This window comes from Rhincodon typus, chromosome 11, assembly GCF_021869965.1.
Source record: "Rhincodon typus isolate 14 chromosome 11, sRhiTyp1.1, whole genome shotgun sequence".
Lineage (NCBI taxonomy): Eukaryota > Metazoa > Chordata > Chondrichthyes > Orectolobiformes > Rhincodontidae > Rhincodon > Rhincodon typus.
Window position 1 is genome coordinate 27,039,560 of NC_063342.1, and position 22,403 is coordinate 27,061,962.

At 40.8% G+C, this 22,403-nt stretch overlaps 1 protein-coding gene across 1 annotated transcript in view; it reads left to right on the plus strand.

Moving 5' to 3' along the window:
• LOC109911686 (adhesion G-protein coupled receptor G7-like) overlaps positions 1 to 22,403 on the plus strand; it is a 67,380-nt gene that overhangs the window by 28,078 nt on the left and 16,899 nt on the right. The window contains exons 9-12 of the mRNA XM_048602566.1: positions 1,773 to 1,933; positions 5,286 to 5,441; positions 7,152 to 7,264; positions 17,524 to 17,858. Coding sequence (XP_048458523.1) covers positions 1,773 to 1,933; positions 5,286 to 5,441; positions 7,152 to 7,264; positions 17,524 to 17,858 — 765 coding nt within the window. The remainder of the gene's footprint in view (positions 1 to 1,772; positions 1,934 to 5,285; positions 5,442 to 7,151; positions 7,265 to 17,523; positions 17,859 to 22,403) is intronic.

A 22,403-nucleotide genomic window follows, 5' to 3' on the forward strand; every position in this document is an offset into this window, starting at 1 on the left:
TCAGAGGAGCAGGAAAGCTGATGTTTTTCTGAAGAAGGGTCTAGGCCTGAAATGTCAGCTTTCCTGCTCCTCTGATGCTGCTTGGCCTGCTGTGTTCATCCAGCTCTACACCTTGTTATCTCAGATTCTCCAGCATTTGCAGTTTCTACTATATCCAACCTACCTGTTGCCTGCCACTTTAACACACCATACTGTTCCCTAACCAACATCTCTGCCTCTGGCTTGCTGCAGTGTTCCAGCAAAGCCCAACACAAGCTGGAAGAACAACACTTCATTTTCTGCTTGGGGACTCTGCACCCTCTGGACTCAATATTGAGTTCAATAATTTTAAGGCCTAAACTCTCCATTGTCTTAGGCCCCTACCCCACACACCAGGCCTTGTTACCACATAACCCGTCACTACACTTGACCTATGAAGTAAAAACTGAAAGAACTGCGGATGCTGTAAATCAGGAACAGAAACAAAGTTGCTGGAAAAGCTCAGCAGGTCTGGCAGCATCTGGGAAGGAAAAAACAGGGTTAACGTTTCGGGTCCGGTGACCCTTCCTCCGAATTACACTTTACCTATTGTTAGCCACTAACAATCCCCATTAACGACTATTCACCCTCCTAGCCAGGTCGTTATCGCCTCCTTTGTCTATCCAACTGTTGTTCTCTCTCTATGGGCTCTATCCTATCATTTACTCCCTACCCCACCCCCCTCCCTATTTTCTGCATATAAACCAACATTTTCCCAGCTACCAAAAAAAAGGGGTTCTAAGGAAGGGTCACCGGACCTGAAATGTTAACTCTGATTTTTTTTCTCCACAGATGCTGCCAGACCTGCTGAGCTTTTCCAGCAACTTCTGTTTTTGTTCAACAACTTTACAGCTTAATTCCATCCTTTCATATTTTTTACCCCTTCCCACACCCTGGTCCTGCATGACATGGGTTACTTTCAGCACAGTGAACCCATTCTCACCACACTTTGTCCTCTTATCACATGACATTGGTTGCTTTCAGCAAAGCCTATCCATTCCCTCCTATTCCTAGCTTTCACTATCACTTATTTAGGTTACTAACAACATTTCCTTTGTCTGCATAACCCTTTCATATCTCTCTCTCAGGGTCCATCCTCACCTATCCTCTCACTTCCCCCACCACCCCCGTTGTCTTTAGCATATCACTTTTCTCTAGCTACTATTCAGTTCTGCTGAAGTGTCACCAGACTCATTTTGTTAATTCAGTGTTCTCCCCACAGATTCTGCCAGACCCGTTGAGTTTCTCTCACAATTGTTTCAAATAGTTTTGTATGGGAAGCAAAGATAAATCAGAATACTCTGCATAAAGTAATACATGGAAACAGATATTTTGGCCCATCTAGCCAAAACCTAGACAGGGTTTACTCTCTATTACAGCAATAGTTCCGACAACATTTAAAATCCATTCTTTTCTCAGATATCTATTCAAACTAATCTGGAATATCCTAACTAAAATTAAACCCACAGTCGCACAGCTCTCTGTGTCAATTGTTCTTCCATGATTAAAGTCATATCTTTCTTTGTCCTTATACTTCTTCATGCTAGGCAGCATCTTAATGACGGTGTATTGTACTCTGCCTAAAACTTTAATTTCCTTCCTATGGTACAAAACTGAACAACACATATAGTATTCTAACTGAAATTCTGCGCCAAGTCAAGCAATACCATCCCAGGCAAAATTCCAAGATGAGATCTAAACAAGCTAAAGTTGTGTTGCAAGTCATCCTTGGAAAGGATGTTTATTTTGTACAGATAGTACTCAAGATGGAAAATTGGGAATTATCCTGTATCAAAATGGCAAGTTCTTTCAGTCCAAGCTCTATCAGAGTACTAGCAACCAGAGTCGACAAGTTATTTCTGGAAATATTGCAGAAGGAGTTCTGAATGGTGTTGAACTACTTTTTAACCCAAAGGTAAGAATACTAGTTTATCTTACATATGCCAACATTCCAACGGGACTTGCTGCAAAACAGAAAGACAGAACTGTCATGGAATTAATTTTAGGATGGGTGGCCATCAGAAGTTTCAGTAAACTAAGGTCTATTTATCATTTGAAGTACAACTGGTTGCATTAATAATTTCTAATACCTAGTCTAAGAGTTGCTTCAAATCAAGGTCAGACACGTTGACATCAACATTTAAAATACAGAGTGCTCCCATAATTCTTAATGAGAGGAGATAACTTATAATACAAAGTGGAAAAGAGCAAAGTTCATTGGCCCATCTACTGATTAATCACCAAGATTGTTTAAAGTTCATAAATTACTGCTATTTTAAACACATGTATTGGAGAAACAAGCAATTACAAAGGAACATGATTAAGGATGTCAGTGAGACCAAACGTAGACTACGTGACTGTTTCGTTGAGCATCTCCGCCTGGCCCAAAATGGCCAGCCTAACCTTCCAGTCACCATCCATTTCAACTCCCTGTCCCACTCCCCCCCTGACATGTCCGTCCTCGGCCTCCTCCAGTGTTACAGTGAATCAGATTGCAAATTTGAGAAACAACACCTTATCTTCCGCCCTACAGCCCAGAGGATATAACATTAAGTTCTTTAATTTCTAATATCCTTCCCACCCTTCTCCTGGCTCCATTTCCAGCCCTGTCTTCTCCCTTTCATTCCACCTACCACGTCCTCCTTTCCCTTCCAGCTACCAATCGGATTCATCCCTCCCATCAACAAACCAGGTTGTACCTGCAACCACTGATCACCTATCACCACCAGTCCGCTACCATCACCCCACTTAATCTGCAGCTCCCCCTATCCCCACATCCAGTCCTGAAGAAGGGTAATATCTGAAGTGTTGACTTCTCTTCCTCCAGATGCTGCCTGGCTTGCTGTGTTTTTCCAGGTTCTTGTTTGTCTACCTTAGAACAGAAGTTTGTTTTTTTTTGAGGCAAAATGTAACATCAGGCTAAATACAGCAGGCATTTCTGCTCAGGAGTAGATCAGGTTTTCTTACACGATTGCATTCTTCTCAACTAATTACATATGCAAATGTGAGTAAAGCTTAAAATGTTATGGGCAGGAAGTATTGAATCCCAATGGGCTGTTCTGGACTCCAATTTCCAGACACTCAACTGTATTTAAAAGGTACTGTTCTGCACTTCACTGTATGCAATCCAGGACTGTTTGTGTTTTGAATTCCATATTCCTATCAACCTCTGATAATTCAATGCCTAACAAGAATCTATCTCCCTCTATCTTAAAAGTATTCAATGACCCTACCTTCACCACTTTCTGAGGCAGAGAATTTCAACGTCACACAGACCTTCTCATTGACTGTTAATTTCCCATTGTCACTCTCTAAAGGACCAACATATAATTTTTATTAATCTTTTCGTTTTTAATTACTTGTAGAAGCTCTTGTTATCCATGTTTACATTTCTAACGAGCTTCCTATCATGCTTTAATTTCTTTCTCCTGTTCAATTTTGTAGTTGGTCTCTGTCATTCTTTATTTTCTTAAATACAATACACTAACATATGATCATATAAATATGTCGTTCCAAATACTTATCTTAGACCACTCTTCTTCCTTATAAATTAAATATAAAATTCATTCTTATTGTGACCATGACTACCAATGATCTGAGATTATTACATAATACAAGATATCTAGTATAACCTGCTCTCTGGTTGGTCCTCTAATTTCTATCTCAAAAGCATTCTATGACACTTCATTCAGGCTACCATTACCAATCTGACTTTTCTAGTTTATATGCAAAGTAAAATCACCATAATTAATGATGTGCCTTTATCATGTGCTCCCAATATTTATTTTTATATATTTCATCCTACATTGTGGTTATCATTAGACAGCCTTTATACCATCCCTACTAATGACCTTTTTTTTCCCCTACTGCCCGTTGGCTCCACCCATCCAATTCTATTTCCCAGTTTCCTGAAACAAGATCATTTCTAAAATTTCTACCGATTGCACCCTTGATTAACAGAGCTAACCTACCACCAATTTCTAGCTTCTTATTCTTCCTAAATTTCATTTATACCTCAATATTCAGGACCAAATCCATGTCTTCGTGTAACCCATACCTCGATAGGGTTCAGCTCTTTTCATTATTCCTCAGATGATGAAGCAATTCATGTTTGCATGCATAATGACCTGGATAACAATATATGGGTTGATGAATGGACAGTAAACATTTTGTTGTGCACAAAAGTTCCTTTACAAAGGGTATCTTAAATGCACATTTGTTAAATAAAAACAGTCCATCTAAAGATGGTGCAGACTGGACTCCCATTTAACCGTCACTTAGTCAGCTAGTTTACTTCATTATGCATTCCTCCAACAAACTTACATCAGACCAGGCCAGAGGTTCATCTCAGCAAATATGATTGTGCACTTTTTCCACTATGACAGAAGGTCAGGTAGGGGTCAAGAAAAGATCTTGCCTTCTCCTCTCTGCTTCCCTGCGCTCCCCCATTCTCATAAGGCTTAGATTTTCAGTTCTGTCAGGTCTTGGCCAAGGGTGCAGCTGTTGTGGTGTATTTTCGTTGAAGTTTCAATGGGAATATTTTTGAATGACTACAGATATCTCCTCTTTTATCATTCTTGCATTCTTGTTCTTTTAATATCCCTTCACTGCCTAATTGCAATAATTAACATGTACCCTCCACCAGTTTTTATCTAATTCCAGCTTTTTAATCAAATCTGTTCAGACATTTCAGCTGTTAAGTCTATTTTTGTCACATAATTTTGTTTCTTTCCAGTTCTATTAAATTATTCAATTATTTTCAACATTCAGTTTTAAAGAATGGTCTACGCCAAAATATTAACCTGTCTTTTACAAATGTTGATGGACTGGCTATGCAAGCCCAGCATTTTCTGTTTTTCTTAAAATTTTTTGGGAAACAATACTGTCCTCTATTAATATTTTTGTGGCTTTAGTTTTCTGCTTAAATATAGTAATGTACCGAGAATAATCCTGGTAGTAATGCAAATATCAGTATTACCCATTGAATAAAACACATGAGTTTTATTATGAGTGTAATATATTGGAAGTGCCAAGATTTGCAGCAGCTCGCGAAGAAGGCCATCACAACATTCTCAGAACAACTAGAGGTTGTAATAAGTATGACTTTCGAATGTCATCTGAACAAACAGAAATTAAAGCTCAGATGTAATAAGGTCAAACTGATATTTTCATATATTTGGATTATCATATACAGAAATAACAAAAGCCTGATGCTTAATTTCACACAATTTTTCTTAATAAATCAATTCATTTATGTTTTTATCCAGTACAATTCTGCAGAGTATTTCATTCATGATCATGCCTGTGTGTTTTGGGACTATGATATGGATGATTGGAATACAGCAGGCTGTTCAAAGAGCACAGATGAGTTTGGTTACTTGAGATGTCAGTGCAATCATGCCACTAATTTTGCTGTGTTGATGGTAAGTCATGAATTATATCTTAATTAGGTATTATATCTTGCAGCTGCACCCAGTCTTCTGTCTTTGGAGACACTCGTTACAAGCTTGTCTGAAAGGCATCACTGACACTCATCCATCATACTCCCCTCTTGTACTCATGCCTTAATCACCTTAAACAGATGTTGTCCTCCTGTTACCAAGCTGATACAATACTCATAACACTCAATATTATTTCTTTGCAGTAGAGAAAACACAACTGCAAAGAAAAACAGAGCAGAAATGCAGCAGAAAACACGCAAGGGTGAAGAGAAGCAGGAGCCTGGAGATGGAGGGTTAGTGTGCTCTGCACTGGTACCTTGATAATCAAAAGCAATATGTGCCCCCTTCCCCATTAGGCGGGAAAATCACAGGAGGTTGCAGACGTGAGAAATGATGTGCCATGCGATCTTGAGCTCCATAAGACAGTAGTACTTGGTTGTGGGAGCTCATTCTCTGCTTGTAGATGCTGGATTGCAGTTCTCCATTCCTTGCAGCTCATTGTCTGTGTCTAACCCTTCTTCCCCGTGGAACAGTATGTTGCTGAGGAGAAGGTAGATGGTGTTGGTTTGTGGGTTGTTTTTCCATTTGCTTTATGTCAGAAATGCAAAGTAGGTCTTCAAAAGTTGCTCCAGCAGCACAGTGAAGAATGGAGAGTGCAACTGGAAGTAAGTCAAATGCAGCACAGATGAAACGACATACAAATTGGCATCGAACTGTTGAAAATACACTCTCAGAAGAAGTGTTTAAGCAGCAATGTTATATGTCTTCTATTCCGATAAGTTATAAATATTTGTGTGTATGTCTTCATGTGGTAGGTGGACTGTTACACTGATACGTTGTTTGTTGGCATATTTCTGTAGTTCGTCAGTAAAATATGGCATCTTGGAAGCTATATGCTGTTGTTCAGGTTTCCTAACCTGTCAGTATCACTGAAGAAGCACTTTCCACTATGTATTCACCTGGTCGGCCCTGTTGCTGGCTGCTGAGAAAATATATCATTTGTTTTTGCAGACAAAATCTCTGGTTAAAACACAGCTAAATGACCTTTAATATTTGAACATTTAAATTACTTACCAATAGCTCCAGTTGGCCTACAAACCTGCCTGATTAAAACCTGGAAGAAGACAGACTGATGTCAGGATCTAGAACAAAGCTTACATCGAGGGGATTCAACTTCCCACATGTTCTCCTCCAGCCACCCCTACCCTCTCTCTGTAAATATTCTGCTCATTGTCTTAAAAGCAAGTGTTACACTAAAATCTTCTCCACTAGTGAACTGCTGTACCCTAGTGCTGCAAATTATCACCAGTTACAGAAATTCTTGGTCTTAGGCTCATTTGTTGCTCTGGATTGATATTGAAAGTTTGTTCAGATGGGGCAATTCATTGATTGTGATTGAAATTATTAAGAATTTGGAAATTCTCAAGAAAGAGTCACCCTTTTTCTCTCCTTGCACATCTCTTACAAATTTCTTTCCTAATTCTTTCAGTTGCAAAGCGCACCCTCCACCACTCCCAAATACCAGCAAGACTTTGCTGAAACTGACTGCGAGCAATATCATGGATTAGCTAGTCTTTTACTAAAGTGATATAAAACATACCTTTTAAAGTTTCAGATGAACAACCACTTGTTTGAAAATAATATAATTTGCAAAACCCAACTATTATCAATCCTTTGTTTTTATTATGGTAGAGCTTCAGACGGAATTACACCTACGCTGATCCATTAAATGTTGTGTCATATGTTGGATGTGGGTTTTCAATTCTTGGGTTAACCATCACTATTACATTTCAAATTGTCACCAGGTAAGAACTTGAAATAATGCTGAAATATCAAATTATTAGTATAGTAATTATTTCAGCTGCTTTGTTACACATTGGGTGCAGATTAAACAATGTGTTATTTTCTGTCTGCTGGTTAAAAACAGATTCACATCATAGTTGTGATCTCTGGGATTGTCTGGGTGGATCTAAGTAGTTTTTGTCAGTTCTGGATAGGGGAGCATTGCAGTGGCTCAGATGACATGCATTTCCAGCCATGTACCTGGATTCTACTTCAATTCAGATAAGCACATTTCACACACTGACCTAACTATGGGATTTAGATGAGTGGCTGAGCAAGCCTCAGTGAATATTGTAGAATCTAACTTCCCTATAGGCAATGGACCCAGAGCATTGGAACCACTGGAAAGGGCTGCTTGTTGCCAGGGTTAGGATTATCCTCTTTTAACAGGTTTCTTGGATTAGTGCTCAAATATAAGATCTTCTAAGCAGTTTCTATAATGTGGACTACAAGCTGTAGCTTTTGTGGACTCATTTCACTTGAGACTTGAAACTGTCAGAAAGGAGAGGTAGACATTCTCTGTATCCCTGCTGAGACAGATACTAAGTCATGTGGTGGAAGTATAGTTTTTTTTAATACACTATTCAGCTCTTACACAAGTAAACCATGGCCACATTTTATTTAGCTTTATGAGATCTTTTTTGCATAATAATTTTACAATTATGGGATTGTGTTCAATAGCGACCAAGATCAGTGAGTGGTGAAAATAGCCTTGTTGTTGAGCATCTCTAGTGGCACAGTTCAAGGCAGCAATGGAATCCAAAGTATAGTTTTACAGGAGCCTCTTTACACACAGTTTTTACATACATTAAAATCTTAGCGTCATATAGTTGTATCGATTGTACACAACTTTGCATAATATCTGTCCTGTGGAAGCAGGAGATGGTTTAGGCACTTCCTAAATGTCTGTCTGGTCTGAGCTTGCATAATTAAGAGGTTTTAGTCCTTTTGTCCTTAAAGTTAGTAATGTTAGTAGAAATACTAGACCTGTATGATCTAAATAAGTGAGAAATTATACGTGTACTAAATAAAAGTATAGAGTATATTAAACTGTACATTCCGCAGCAGGGTTGTGAAATTTCATCTACTATTGCCAGTTTTTGACAGTTCCTACACATTCATTCATGCGGTTTCACAGATGCGCTGTTTTGAAAGTAAGTTTCTTAAAGGGAGTAGCAGCCCTATTTAATATTTATTTAAAAAGTATAAATCTATACGTTAGTACAAGATAATAGTCCTAAATAAAAGTTAGAAATAAGTAGTACAGTGTTATAGAAATAGGTAGTGTATAAGGAAATTTCAAAGAGATAAAAAAACAGCAGACTGTAGGGACGTACTGGAGAAGGAAACTGTTTGACGTCCTTTAACCTATTCAGGTCCCGAGAGACAGTTACTAAGGGCTAATTGATATTATAATTATTCCATAGTTATGAGTCAGTTATGGAGACACAATGGCGGGCATGGTCTTGCTCTGAGTTGGTTACAGTATTAACATTATTCAGGGGTAGACTTTGATACAGAAGCAAGTCTAAACATTGCTTGCAGCATAGAGCCAAAAAGAATTGAAAGCTGTAAAGAAACAGTAATAGGTTGGCAGCCTAGAAAGGGATGTTTAATTTAGTTTATCTTTAGGAGTAAAATGTACTACAAAAACACAGTTTTATGAATGAATGAATGGAAACGCAGTATAATAAACATAGAGCGTTTGTTGTGGTTCCATATATGAGTGAATGAAAACATGATAAATTAAACACAAAGGGCTTGTGAGTGAGTTAGTAAAGAGAGTAAAATGTACTTGAAAAGCACAGTTTTATGAATGAATAAATGGAAACGTGGTATAGTAAACATAGAGCACTTGTGAGTGAGTTTGTAAAGAGAATCATAATACAATATCTCACAGTTCCCCCTTTTAATCCTACTGAGACCCTCCAAAGAGAGTCACGCAATTCTTATCATAATTCAAATGTGCCACTTGGGTCTTTTAGATGTTGGAGAAGCTTGCAGAGACATGGCTTGTAATTGGGGATGGTTCATACTTTTAAAAGCTTGTTGGCAACTGCACTTTCTAAAGGAGAAAACAATGTACACAGCTAGAATAACAATAATAAACATCATGAGTACCTGTACACTAGAGGTCCCTAAGGATCCCAGCCATCCTGTAGCCCAACTCCACAGGGCAGAGAGCCATAACAGGAGGTGAAACAGGTGATAACATCAGGATACAATTGTGTGGGGAAGGCATCTCCAGTTGTACCCTTAAGAAAGTCGGTCAATAGGATCAGTCAATCAGTCAATCAGACGCTGTAACATTGAAATACCAAGAGCAATTGCTCTGTCCCATCTCTTGCCCCGCTTTGGAGGTGTTGAAAAAATACATGGACCCTTGTGTTCTTCCCTGATTTGAGGTATTAGTGATGGACAAGAATGGAGGATTATGGGTACGATCATAGCTGGACTGGTACCACCCAGCGAAGAGGGTCAGGGGATGGCTCGCAGACCTCCAGGCTTCAATACTCCCTGTCATGTTTATGAGAGAACTGAGTTTCCCTCCCTTTGGGTGCTGTACATTGGTGAACCTCCCAAGGCCCAATGAAGGGTGGGATGTGAAATTTTGATAAACATACCACTCTGCCATTTCAGATTCAGTAAAGGGAATAGGGTAGAGGAGTGGGATTCCCCCTTTTGAGGGAGTGGGAAAGTGGGAACATATCCAATACTTCAACAGATTAAAGGTTTTGGCATAAGTATAAGCCATATAGAGATAAGTATTTACATGTAACTCTGAATATCCCAATAGTACAAAAACTGCATAGCCATAATTGAGAAAATGACCATAGACACCATGGTGTCAGTCAGTCTCTGGTTCCGCTGTACTGTAGGATGTCCGTTTGATGTGGAAGGCATGAATCCAGGCCTTGTTTCCTCAGACCTTGATAGCCGACTGGGTGATCAGCAGCACCTGGTATGGTCCTTCCCAGTTCGCGCCTAAGGGTTCTTCATAGATCTTTTTCACAAGAAAATATCCACAAGGAAGGTCATGACATCGCCTGGTACAATGTTGTGATCCCTCTCTGGCAGGTCCTTCCAGGTAGCCAATACCTGTGAGGAGGCAGAACTTACAGCATCTGTTAGCGCTTGGCAGTGAGACAATAGGACATCACTCATAAGATGACAGTCGGCTCTCCGTAGGCCTATTGCCCCGAGTAGGGACACTGGCCTGCTTGTCACTATTTCAAATGGATTCAGACCTGTCATTTTGTTGGAGGTAGTCCTGACGATGCACAGAATTATTGATAAAGCTTGGAGCCACAGCATTCCTTCCTGGTGGCATTTAGCCAGTCACTGTTTCAGGGACTGATTCATTCTTTCCACCTGCCCCGATGATCGTGGATGATGGTGACAGTGAAGGTTCCAGTCAATCCTCAATAACTGGCAAACTTCTTGACACACTGTTCCCGTGAAATGGGTTCCCTGGTCCGAGTCAATGCTGGTGGATAGCCCCCACTGGGGTCTGTAATCCTTACACAGTGCCTTGGCTGTGTGATTGGCTGTGGCCTTTCTCGTGGGAGCAGCTTCTACCCATCTGGAGAACTAGTCTCTCTTTAGGTCCTGGAATGTTTCTTCCTGTTCCTTTGTCAGTGCAATTTGTTCTTTCGAGTCCCATTTTCCCTTCAGGATGTCTGCCAGGGACTGGGCTAGTAGGGTTTACGAACCAGCCCAGCACCATTTAAAGTTACACAGACCAGGAAAGCCTTCAGTTCTCGAATTGTCATTGGCTGTTGGCAGCCTGTATGGCTGCAGTCCAGCTTTAGGTGGTCTCCCTTTTCCCGTGGGAAATTTCCCGTCCTAGATATACTATCTCTTTCCGGGCGATCTGAGCCTTTTCAATACTGGCCTTATAAGCTTCCATTGCAGGTGGTTTAGGAGGGTCTTAAGGTCTATCTCATGTTGCTTCTCCATTTCTGAAGGTATCAGTATATCATCCACGTATTGAATGATAACTGACTCAGTTGGAGGTGGTTTTGTAAGGCCATATGGTATACAGTTGGGCTGTTGTGGAATCCCTGTGGGAGTCGGGTCCATGTGTTCTGTTGTTGCCGCACAGTAAAGGCAAACCACGACAGTACTTCAGGTGCTAGGGGCACTGACCAGAAGCCATTAGCCATATCTATAACTGAGAATCACGTGTGGTCTGGTGTTAAGGCATTGATTAAAGTAAAGGTGTCGACTACTGATGGGACCTTCTGATCGATGCTTTGGTTGGCCTTCCTGTAATCTGTTGTTAATCTCCATTCCCCACTTGCCTTTCGCGTGGGCCACACTGGGCTGTTCAAGGTGCTGTGATTTTTTACCAAAATCCATCTTTCCGCTAATGTCTGAATTATCGGGAGGATTCCTGCAATAGACATCAGGCTGATGGGGTACTGTTTAGTGCAAGGTCGAGGTATCCCTGTAAAAGTTCAGGTTCCATTTACAGTAACCCACAGTCGTCCTTGTCTTTACCCCAGATGAAGTAGTCTTTTGATTCTTCCCTTTGTCGGGTTCTGATGGACCATGTTATCTGTCCATCATCAAAATGTAAAGACGAATTTAGTTGGGTGAGGATATCCATTCCAAGGAGCAGCTGGACGACAGGTCTTACCTGTGCAAAGGTTACTAACTCATGGGGGCCGAATGCAATGTACGTGGGCTTGGTCCTTTTAATTTCAATCCTGTCAGCTCCTGCTCTGTAAGCTGTTCTCACGTCCCATCTATTGGGAGTTTGCTCTCCTACTTCTAGAATAGACACATCAACTCTGCTGTTGTGTCCAAAAGGCACTCAATGTCCAGGTCGCCCACCCTCATGGTCATATACAGAGTTTCTCCCCTCTGCTGGCACAAAGCCAGTAGGAACATAAAGGGGCACGGGGCAGGCTTTGTCAGATTTTTGTCATCTTCAGCAGCTCCTGCTGCTGCTGGATGGTTAGCTGTTTAAACTGCTGTAGGAGATCGGTCTTACTCCCAGTTTTCGGGGTCTCTACTTACTTATTGCTTATTGGGCGCCTTTGCCCTTTTCCCCTTTGCCAGCATCCTCTGGCCCAGTGGCCTTCCTTATCACAGATGTAACACTTGTCTGGGTTTTTGTCCTGGGTCTTTCTGAGATTGCTGGGTGTCTGTCCCATATGTCCTGTCTGTAGGGCTTGCAATTTAGCACCCATATCTCGTTTGAGCCGGTGGGCTCAGTCCACCCGTTCATAATGATTAGTCCCCCTTTGGTCCCAGTCTGGTTTGGTGAGCTTTAGCATCTTAGCGAGCTCAGGTTTAAGTCTGGCCACAAAAGCAGACTCCAGCAGGCCATAATCACAATCTTCAAAATCCCTATCGTCCTGCATGTTTGGAACTCCTGCATACTCTTTCCAGGTCACCTTACACCTTTCCTCGTATTCTGGGACTTCCTCTGTAGCTTTTTGACACCAAACCGTAACTTTCGTCCGATCAGTCCTGGCCTGATTTTACCCCTGTCCAGCCAGCTTGCAGTTCCTGCTCGTACGCTCCAAGGGCAGCTTTGATTGCCACGTAGAGAAGGCATCCTTCTCCTCTAGTGATGATGACATTCAGAATCTGTATCCTGTCCCACAGATGGACCATATATATTCCCCATAAGTGGTATAGGTTTTCCCATGTCTTCATTGGCCCCTTCTTTGGGTGCGGCATTTCTTTAGACAATCTGTCTATGTTTTCAGGGGTCGCAGGTCCATGCACAGTGTGTTTTTCAGTCTGTTTTAATGGAACATCCACCTCAGTGCCATCCTCTAACCTTTGCCTTACCACTTTGTCTATTTTTACCTTCTTGGCTTTAAGTGGTCATAAAAACAGTGCCGGGGATATACAATCTTCATCGCTTTCACTGCTAGAGGACCCATCACTTTCATCCCTCTGTTTCCCAAGGGCGATAGCTTGGTTTTGCTGAACCACTTCCTGGATGTCACAGTTGGATACAAATTCTGTGTGGGCTTGAGAACCAGGGAAGAAACTGACAGGACTGTTATCTCGTCTTTCAGTTCCTTGTTTTCTTTCTCAAGCTCCTGACTTTTAAGTTCAGCTTTTTCCCGCTTTGATCTTTCCTTTTGCAGCCGTTCATGCATTACTTTTAATTGCTCTTTAAGATGGTTTAATTCACGATCATGGGCTGATCGAGACATGATATCGTTCCTTTGGTAAATTTGCCCCATTAACGCAAGGGACTATTTAATTCTGTGCTTATCTTTCTGTTGGGTGATTTTCCCCAGGCCCGTTTCATTCATCTAGGGTCCACTGTCCTTTGGGAATGTTGTGTTTATGCCCAATTTTGGTTCGGGCTTTCCCTAACGAGAACTGTACATCAACATAGTTTTGTAACTGCCACAGCATTTCTTTCTTGGTAATGTCAGGAAGGGCCAGTCCCCCTTTGGAGGTCATGGGCAGCCAACTGGGATCACCCAAGTACTCACGCTGTGGGCAATTTCAGCCAACTTGGAGCGCTCGAGGTCTGGATGCTTGGGGATTTGAAAATGGCCAACTCACAAGAGGTTCGGGATCACGTTCAGGGACTAGGGTCATGACTTTAAGAAGGCAGTCTCTTACCTTCGGAGTAGTGACAATGACCAGTAAGTTTCGACAGTGATCCAACAATCCTGCTGCCAATGCCAAGTTGTGGGATCGTTCAATAATGACCAAGATCAGTGAGTGGTGAAAATAGCCTCTTTATTGAGCATCTGCAGTGGCACAGTTCAAAGCAGCAATGGAATCCAAAGCACAATTTTATACTAATTAACTAAAAAACCTCTTTGCACATAGTTTTTACATACATTAAAATCTTAGCACTATGGTGTCACATAGTTCTACCTATTGTACACAAGTTTGTGTGACATCTGTCCTGGGGAAGCAGGAAATGGTTTAAGAACTTCCTAAATGCTGGCTGTTAATCCTGATGGGATTAGAATGTCTGTCTGGTCTGAGCTTGTATAATTAAGAGGTGTTAGTCCTTTTTTTATCTTTAAAGTTAGCAATGTTGGTAGAAATACCAGATCTATATGATCTATATAAGTGAGAAATGGAGGTTGTTGTCTTGCTCGCCAAGCTGGCTTGTTTTTGTTCAGACGTTTCATCACCAGGCTAGGTGTTACCTAGCATGGTGACGAAACTTCTGACCAAAAACAAGCCAGCTCGACGAACAAGTCAACAATCTCGCCCACAACCTGAGCTACAGTTCTTTGCTAAAGCCTTAAGTGAGAAATTATACGTGTACTAAATAAAAGTATAGAGGATTTTCAACTGATCTCCTGCAGCTGGGTTGTGAGAGTTCATCTACTATTGACAGTTCCTACACATTCATTCATGCAGTTTCACAGATGCACTGTTTTGATAGTACATTTCTGAAAGGGAGTAGCAGCCCTATTTAATATGTATTTAAAAAATACAAATCTATATGTTAGTATAAGATGGTAGTCCTAAATACAAGTTAGAAATAGCTAGTACAGTGTTATAGAAATAGGTAGTGTATGAGGAAATTTCAAAGAGTTAAAAAGCAGCAGACTGTAGGGACATGCTGTTGGCGGAAACTGTTTGATGTCCTTTAGTCTATTCAGGTCCCGAGAGACAGTTACTCAGGGCTAATTAATATTATAATCTTTCTGTGGTTTCAAATGAATTACGGAGACACATTGGAGGGGATTGTATTGTTCTGAGTAGGTTACAGTATTAACACTTATTCAGGGATAATCTTTGATACAGAAACAAGTCTAAACTTTGCTTGCAGCATGGGGCCGATAAGAATTTAAAGGTGTAAAGAAATAGTCATGAATTGGCAGCCTGGAAGGGACGTTTAATTTAGTTGATCTTGTAAGAGTAAAATGTACTACAAAACCGCAGCTTTTTGAATGAATGGAAGCACAGTATCGTAAACATAGAGTGCTTGTGTGTGAGTTTTAAAGAGAATCATAATACAGTATCTCACACAATTAAATTTAACTTGATTAAAATTAAAATTGAATGTGTATTAATTACCCATTGAAGAGCCTCAATTTTAGAAAGGCAGAAAGGCCTTCATGTAGTTTCCTGCCTTGGACTTGCTCAGGACACAGGCAGAAAAAAGGGAGTTCCTCATCCGGCATCCTCCCCTTCCTTACTAATTACCCACATCCAAACTCAACTTGGGAGAGGGTACTAAGTTCTACCCTGTCATTGATGCTAATGTGCATCCTATAATTCAATCTGTAGCAAGAAGCCAGTCCACTGGAGTGCCATCTCCAGTACCTATTTACTGTTCTTTTTTGGGATGAAACTTTTACTCAATAAATTATCAGTTGGGAAATGGAACACCTTTCCAATTTTGGCACCCAGTATCAGCATCATGCACTCATAGCTCAGACATGTACTTTTTAAACATTTAGATTTGTCAGCAGGATATCATATTTTATAATAACATATTAATATATTAATTGCTTTAAGAATGAAAGCAATTCAAAGTTCATCACACACGAGTATGAAGATTTCAATGCTTTACTAGCTGGCCCCTGATTTTCCGCTCATCATAAAATTGTGCTCATCCAAAGCTCTGCTGTCATATCCTAAAGCACAGTAAGCCTGCGCACACCTCACCTGATCTACATTGACTTCTTACCTCAGTTGTAAATTATAATCTTTCTGTTGAAGTCCCCAGATAGGGTCATAGAGTTGTACACATTGGAAACAGACCCTTCGACCAACTTGACTGTGCCGACCAGGTTTCCTAAACTCAACTAGTCCCATTTGCTTGTATTTGATCCATATCCCTCCAAACCTTTCCTATCCATGTACGTGTCCAAATTCTTTTACACGTTGTATTTGCACCTGCACATACCACTTCCTCTGGCAGCTTGTTCCATGTATGCACCACCCTCTGTGTGGAAAAAGTTGCCACTCAGGTCCCAATTAAATCTTTTCCTTCTCACCTTAAACCTATGTTATTTTTGGACTCTTTTACGCTGGAGAAAGGACTTTGGCTATTCACCTTATCTATGCCCCTCATGACTATATAAACTTCTACAAGGTCACTTCTCAGCCTCCTGCATTCCAGGGAGAAAAGTCCCAATCTATCCAGTCTCTCCTTGTAACTCAAACCTTCCAGTCCCGGTAACGTTCTTGTAAATCCTTTCTGTACCCCTTCCAGTTTAATAGGTCTCTCTCTTCAACACCATTCCCCAGGGCCCTACCGTTAACTGTGTAAGTCCTGCCTCGGTTTGTCTTACCAAAATTCAACACCACACATTTATCTGAATTAAATTCTATCTGCCATTCCTCAGCTCACTGACCCAGTTGATCAAGGTCCCACTGTACTCTTAGATAACCTTCTCCACTGTCCATTATACCACTAATTTTGGTGTCATCCACAAACTTACCAACTATGTGCCCTATATTGTCATCCAATTTGTTTATATAAATGACAAACAACAGTGGACACAGGATCTTCATCAATTCCTATCTCTGTCAAATTCTGAAACCCTACAGCTTGTCAAGTTGTCTGAGCTCTTCAAATTCTGATCTTTTATCCATCTCTGATTTCTTCCATTCTATCACTGTCGGTTGTGCCTTCAGTTGTCTAGGTCCCAAAGTTTGGAATTTCGTCCGTTGATGTCCCTGCCTCTACTCCTTTCCCTCCTCCTTTCAGAAGCTTCAGCTTTTAGTCATCTGTGATAATAAATCATAATGTGTTGTAGTGTGATATTTTTCATGACAAGGCTCCTGTAAAGCAGGTTGGAACATTTTTAAAACCTTAAAGGCATTATACAAATTCAAGTTGTGGTTTATGCATGTGCCTGATTAGCAAGACAGAAGAGAGCACCATAAGAGGACTAGGCTGCCTTAGATGAGTTTGGAAACTTTGTTGATAGAAGAATTTTAATAATGCAAGTAAATAAAGAAAATCTGTCAATATACCCCTAGATATTTTCATATTAGCCTGTTCGTGGATGCTATTACACACCTTTGGAGCATGTGAGACTTGAACCCAGGCCTCGTTGCTCAGAGGGAGGGGTACAACCAGTGCTCTAAAAACCCCACATTCAATACACTCTTATTGAAATCGATTTGTTCCTGAATGGGATACATTGGATTGCCTGTTTTCTATGAATGGGATACATTGGATTGCCTGTTTTCTATGCATGTCCTAATCTGTCATTTTAAAATGAATCAAAACTCTAACTAATGAAAAATTTCTCTTCAGGCAAGCACGCAAGACATCGTTTACCTGGGTAACTGTGAGTCTTTGCACATCGATGCTTATGGTTAATTTGATCTTTGTCTTTGGGATAAACAACCCCAATGCTCTAAATGAGAAAAGTGCTGCGAACAATACAGTAAACATTATTCTACCTTCTGACCGTTCCAATCCACCAGAGGTTTATTTATGTACTGCTGTTGCTGCCATCCTTCATTACTTTTTAATGGCTACATTCACTTGGTCAGCACTGTACGGTGCACAGATGTATGTTCTTCTGGTTCACGTGTTCAAACCTCTACCAAGGCATTTGTTAATATGGATTTCAGTGGTTGGATGGGGTAAGGGATCAGTTAACTTTAAACAATTATTCTTTTATAATAGCTCCAATACTTAGTGAATCTCTTACATAATATTCATGGTATGGTTGAGTTTTTGATCATCATTGTTCAATAAGTACAAGAATGGGAGAACAGCATCTTTGGTTTTGGCCAATCAATGTTATTACTTTTCCATGTTTAATAATAACTCATACACTCTGTTGCGCCTATCGGAGTAAAGCATGATATACCAAAGTAAGAATAATACGAAAATTAATGGAGCATAATTTAACTAATTTCCATAAAGTGAGTTTTGAAACACACGTCTAATCTACATGAACATGTTAGAAATTGTTACATATCTAATGTATTAACGTAGCATAAAAAAATTACATGTAAAATTCAAAGATCTTGATAAACAACTCAAACAGCGTAAAACTTAATACAAAAGCAAATTTTCATATGAGCATTAGAATTAGTAGAAAGAGGGGGCCATTCAGTCCCTCAAGCCTGCTCCTTCATTCAATAAAATCATGACTGGCTGATTATGACTTCAATCCATGCACCCAACAACCTTTGACTCCCTTGCTAGTTGAGTATCTGTCTACCTCTCCATTATAAATATTGATTTACTTTGCCACCACACCTTTCTGAGAAAGAGAGTTTCATAGACTGACAACTCTCTGAAAGAAAAGAAAATCTAATTTCTGTCTTGAATAAATGCCTCCACATTTTTAAATTGAATCACCTCGTTCTGGTCCCCCACAAAAGAGGAAATATCCTTTCAGCATCTCTCCTGTCAAGTCCTATCAGAATATTACAAGGTTCATTAAAATGACATAGAACATTGAACATAGAACATAGAACATTACAGCGCAGTACAGGCCCTTCGGCCCTCGATGTTGCGCCGACCTGTGAAACCAATCTGAAGCCCATCTAACCTAAACTATTCCATTATCATCCATATGTTTATCCAATGACCATTTAAATGCCCTTAAAGTTGGCGAGTCTACTATTTTTGCAGGCAGGGCATTCCACGCCCTTACTACTCTCTGAGTAAAGAACCTACCTCTGACATTTGTCCTATATCTATCACCCCTCAATTTAAAGCTATGTCCCCTCATGCTAGCCATCACCATCCGAGGAAAAAGGCTCCCACTGTCCACGCTATCTAATCCTCTGATCATCTTGTATGTCTCTATCAAGTCACCTCTTAACCTTCTTCTCTCTAACGAAAACAGCCTCAAGACCCTCAGCCTTTCCTCATAAGACCTTCCCTCCATACCAGGCAACATCCTGGTAAATCTCCTCTGCACCCTTTCCAATGCTTCCACATCCTTCCTATAATGCGGTGACCAGAACTGTACGCAATACTCCAAGTGCGGCCGCACCAGAGTTTTGTACAGCTGCAACATGACCTCATGGCTCCGAAACGCAATCCCTCTACCAATAAAACCTAACATACTGTACGCCTTCTTAACAACGCTATCAACCTGGGTGGCAACTTTCAGTGATCTATGCACATGGACACCGAGATCTTTCTGCTCATCCACACCACCAAGAATCTTACCATTAGCCCAGTACTCTGTATTCCTGTTACTCCTTCCAAAGTGAATCACCTCACACTTTTCCGCATTAAACTCCATTTGCCACCTCTCAGCCCAGCTCTGCAGCTTATCTATGTCCCTCTGTAACCTACAACATCCTTCCGCACTATCCACAAATCCACCAACTTTGGTGTCATCCGCAAATTTACTAACCCATCCTTCTACGCCCTCATCCAGGTCATTTATAAAAATGACAAACAGCAGTGGCCCCAAAACAGATCCTTGAGGTACACCACTAGTAACTGAACTCCAGGATGAACATTTCCCATCAACCACCACCATGTGTCTTCTTACAGCTAGCCAATTTCTGATCCAAACCGCTAAATCACCCTCAATCCCATGCCTCCGTATTTTCTGCAATAGACTACCATGGGGAACCTTATCAAACGCTTTACTGAAATCCATATACACCACATCAACCGCTTTACCCTCATCCACCTGTTTGGTCACCTTCTCAAAGAACTCAATAAGGTTTGTGAGGCACGACCTACCCTTCACAAAACCGTGTTGACTATCCCTAATCAAATTATTCCTTTCTAGATGATTATAAATCCTATCTCTTATAATCCTTTTCAACACTTTACCCACAACCGAAGTAAGGCTCACTGGTCTATATTACCAGGGTTGTCTCTCCTCCCCTTCTTGAACAAGGGGACAACATTTGCTAGTCTCCAGTCTTCTGGCACTATTCCTGAAGACAATGACGACATAAAGATCAAAGCCCAAGGCTCTGCAATCTCCTCTCTAGCTTCCCAGAGAATCCTAGGATAAACCCCATCCGGCCCAGGGGACTTATCTATTTTCACACCTTCCAGAATTGCTAACACCTCCTCCTTATGAACCTTAATCCCGTCTAGTCTAATAGACTGTATCTCAGTATTCTCCTCGACTACATTGTCTTTTTCCTGTGTGAATACTGATGAAAAATATTCATTTAGCACCTGTCCTATCTCTTCGGACTCCACGCACAACTTCCCACTACTGTCCTTGACCGGCCCCAATCTTACTCTAGTCATTCTTTTATGCCTGACATACCTATAGAAAGCTTTAGGGTTTTCCTTGATCCTACCTGCTAAAGACTTCTCATGTCCCCTCCTGGCTCTTCTTAGCTCTCTCTTTAGGTCCTTCCTGGCTAACTTGTAACTCTCAAGCGCCCTAACTGAGCCTTCACGCCTCATCTCTACATAAGCCTCCTTCTTCCTCTTGACAAGAGATTCAACTTCTTTAGTAAACCACGGTTCCCTCGCTCGACCACTTCCTCCCTGCCTGACAGGTACATACTTCTCAAAGACACGCAGTAGCTGTTCCTTGAACAAGCTCCACATTTCAATTGTGCCCAGCCCCTGCAGTTTCCTTCTCCATCCTATGCATCCTAAATCTTGCCTCATCGCCTCATAATTGCCTTTCCCCCAGCTATAACTCTTGCCCTGCTGTATATACCGATCCCTTTCCATCGCTAAAGTAAACGTAACCGAATTGTGGTCACTATCACCAAAGTGCTCACCTACCTCCAAATCTAACACCTGGCCTGGTTCATTACCCAGTACCAAATCCAATGTGGCCTCGCCTCTTGTTGGCCTATCTACATACTGTGTCAGGAAACCCTCCTGCACACATTGGACAAAAACTGACCCATCTGAAGTACTTGAACTATAGTGTTTCCAGTCAATATTTGGAAAGTTAAAGTCCCCCATAACAACTACCCTGTTATTTTCGCTCCTATCCAGAATCATCTTTGCAATCTTTTCCTCTACATCTCTGGAACTTTTCGGAGGCCTGTTCTTCTAAACAACAATGGGCAGAGGCCCAGCCTGTCCAGCCTTACTTCTCAACATAAACCAACTCCATCCCAGGTATCAATCGAATGAATATTTTCTGAACTGCTTCCAATGCATTCATATCATTTCTTAAATGAGGAGGCCAAAACTAGGCATAGTATTGGTTGTATCAATGTCCTGTGCAACTGAAGCATAACATCTCTATTTTTACGTTTCATTACCCTTGTAATAAGCAATAACATTCCATCTGCCTTCTTAATTACTTGCTGTACTTGTATACCAACTTTTTGAGGTTCATATGCTGGGATACCTTTGTACCTCAGAGTTCTGCAATCTCTCTCTATTTAAATAATGTCTTTTTTTTGTAATTTATTGTAATTTTTAAAGCTGTTTTCAGAAAGGTGGAGGATAGGATTTTATGTACTTTTGAACGGTCACAGAGGGTTCCAAATGTGATTGGTAACGGGGAGATAAAATAAAGAAAGACATGCATATACGTAGTGATTTTCACAACTTCAGAATGCCCCAAGGTGCTTTAACCTAAGAGAAGTATTTGTGAAGTGTAGTCACTACTCTGTAGGAAACATGAAAGCAACTTCTATGCATGTGGCCAAAATATTCCAAGCACAGTGATCTGTTATTAAGACCTCTGAAGTTTGGTAAAGATTTTCCTTGTGATTTTCTCTAAATTTTCTTACTGAGACTTGCACTAAATCATAGAGATGTCTATTTCAACACATTCCTTTTATTTTCCAGATTCCCATCTGCTTCTACCCCGACAATCCCACAGCCCTCCCCAAACCCATGCATACATCTGTCACACCTCATCCAATACACTCAAAATATCTGAACATACAATCACAGAATTGTAACAGAGCAGAGCAAGGCCATTCAACCTATCATGTCTGCCCTTGCTCATTAAATCAGCATTGTAAGTGAATCCTTTTCCCTATGAACCTGCATGTTATTTCTTTCCAAATAATCATCCAATGACCTCTTGATACCTCATTTAAACGGGTCTCTACTGCACTTTGAGGCAGTGCATTCCAGACTCAAATCACTCATATGAAAAAGGTTTTACTCACATTGCATTTGCTTCTTTTGCAATTATGTTTTAGCCATCTCCTCCGTTTTTGATCCTTTTTTTGAGTGGGAACAGTTTCTCCCAGCTATTTGGTTCA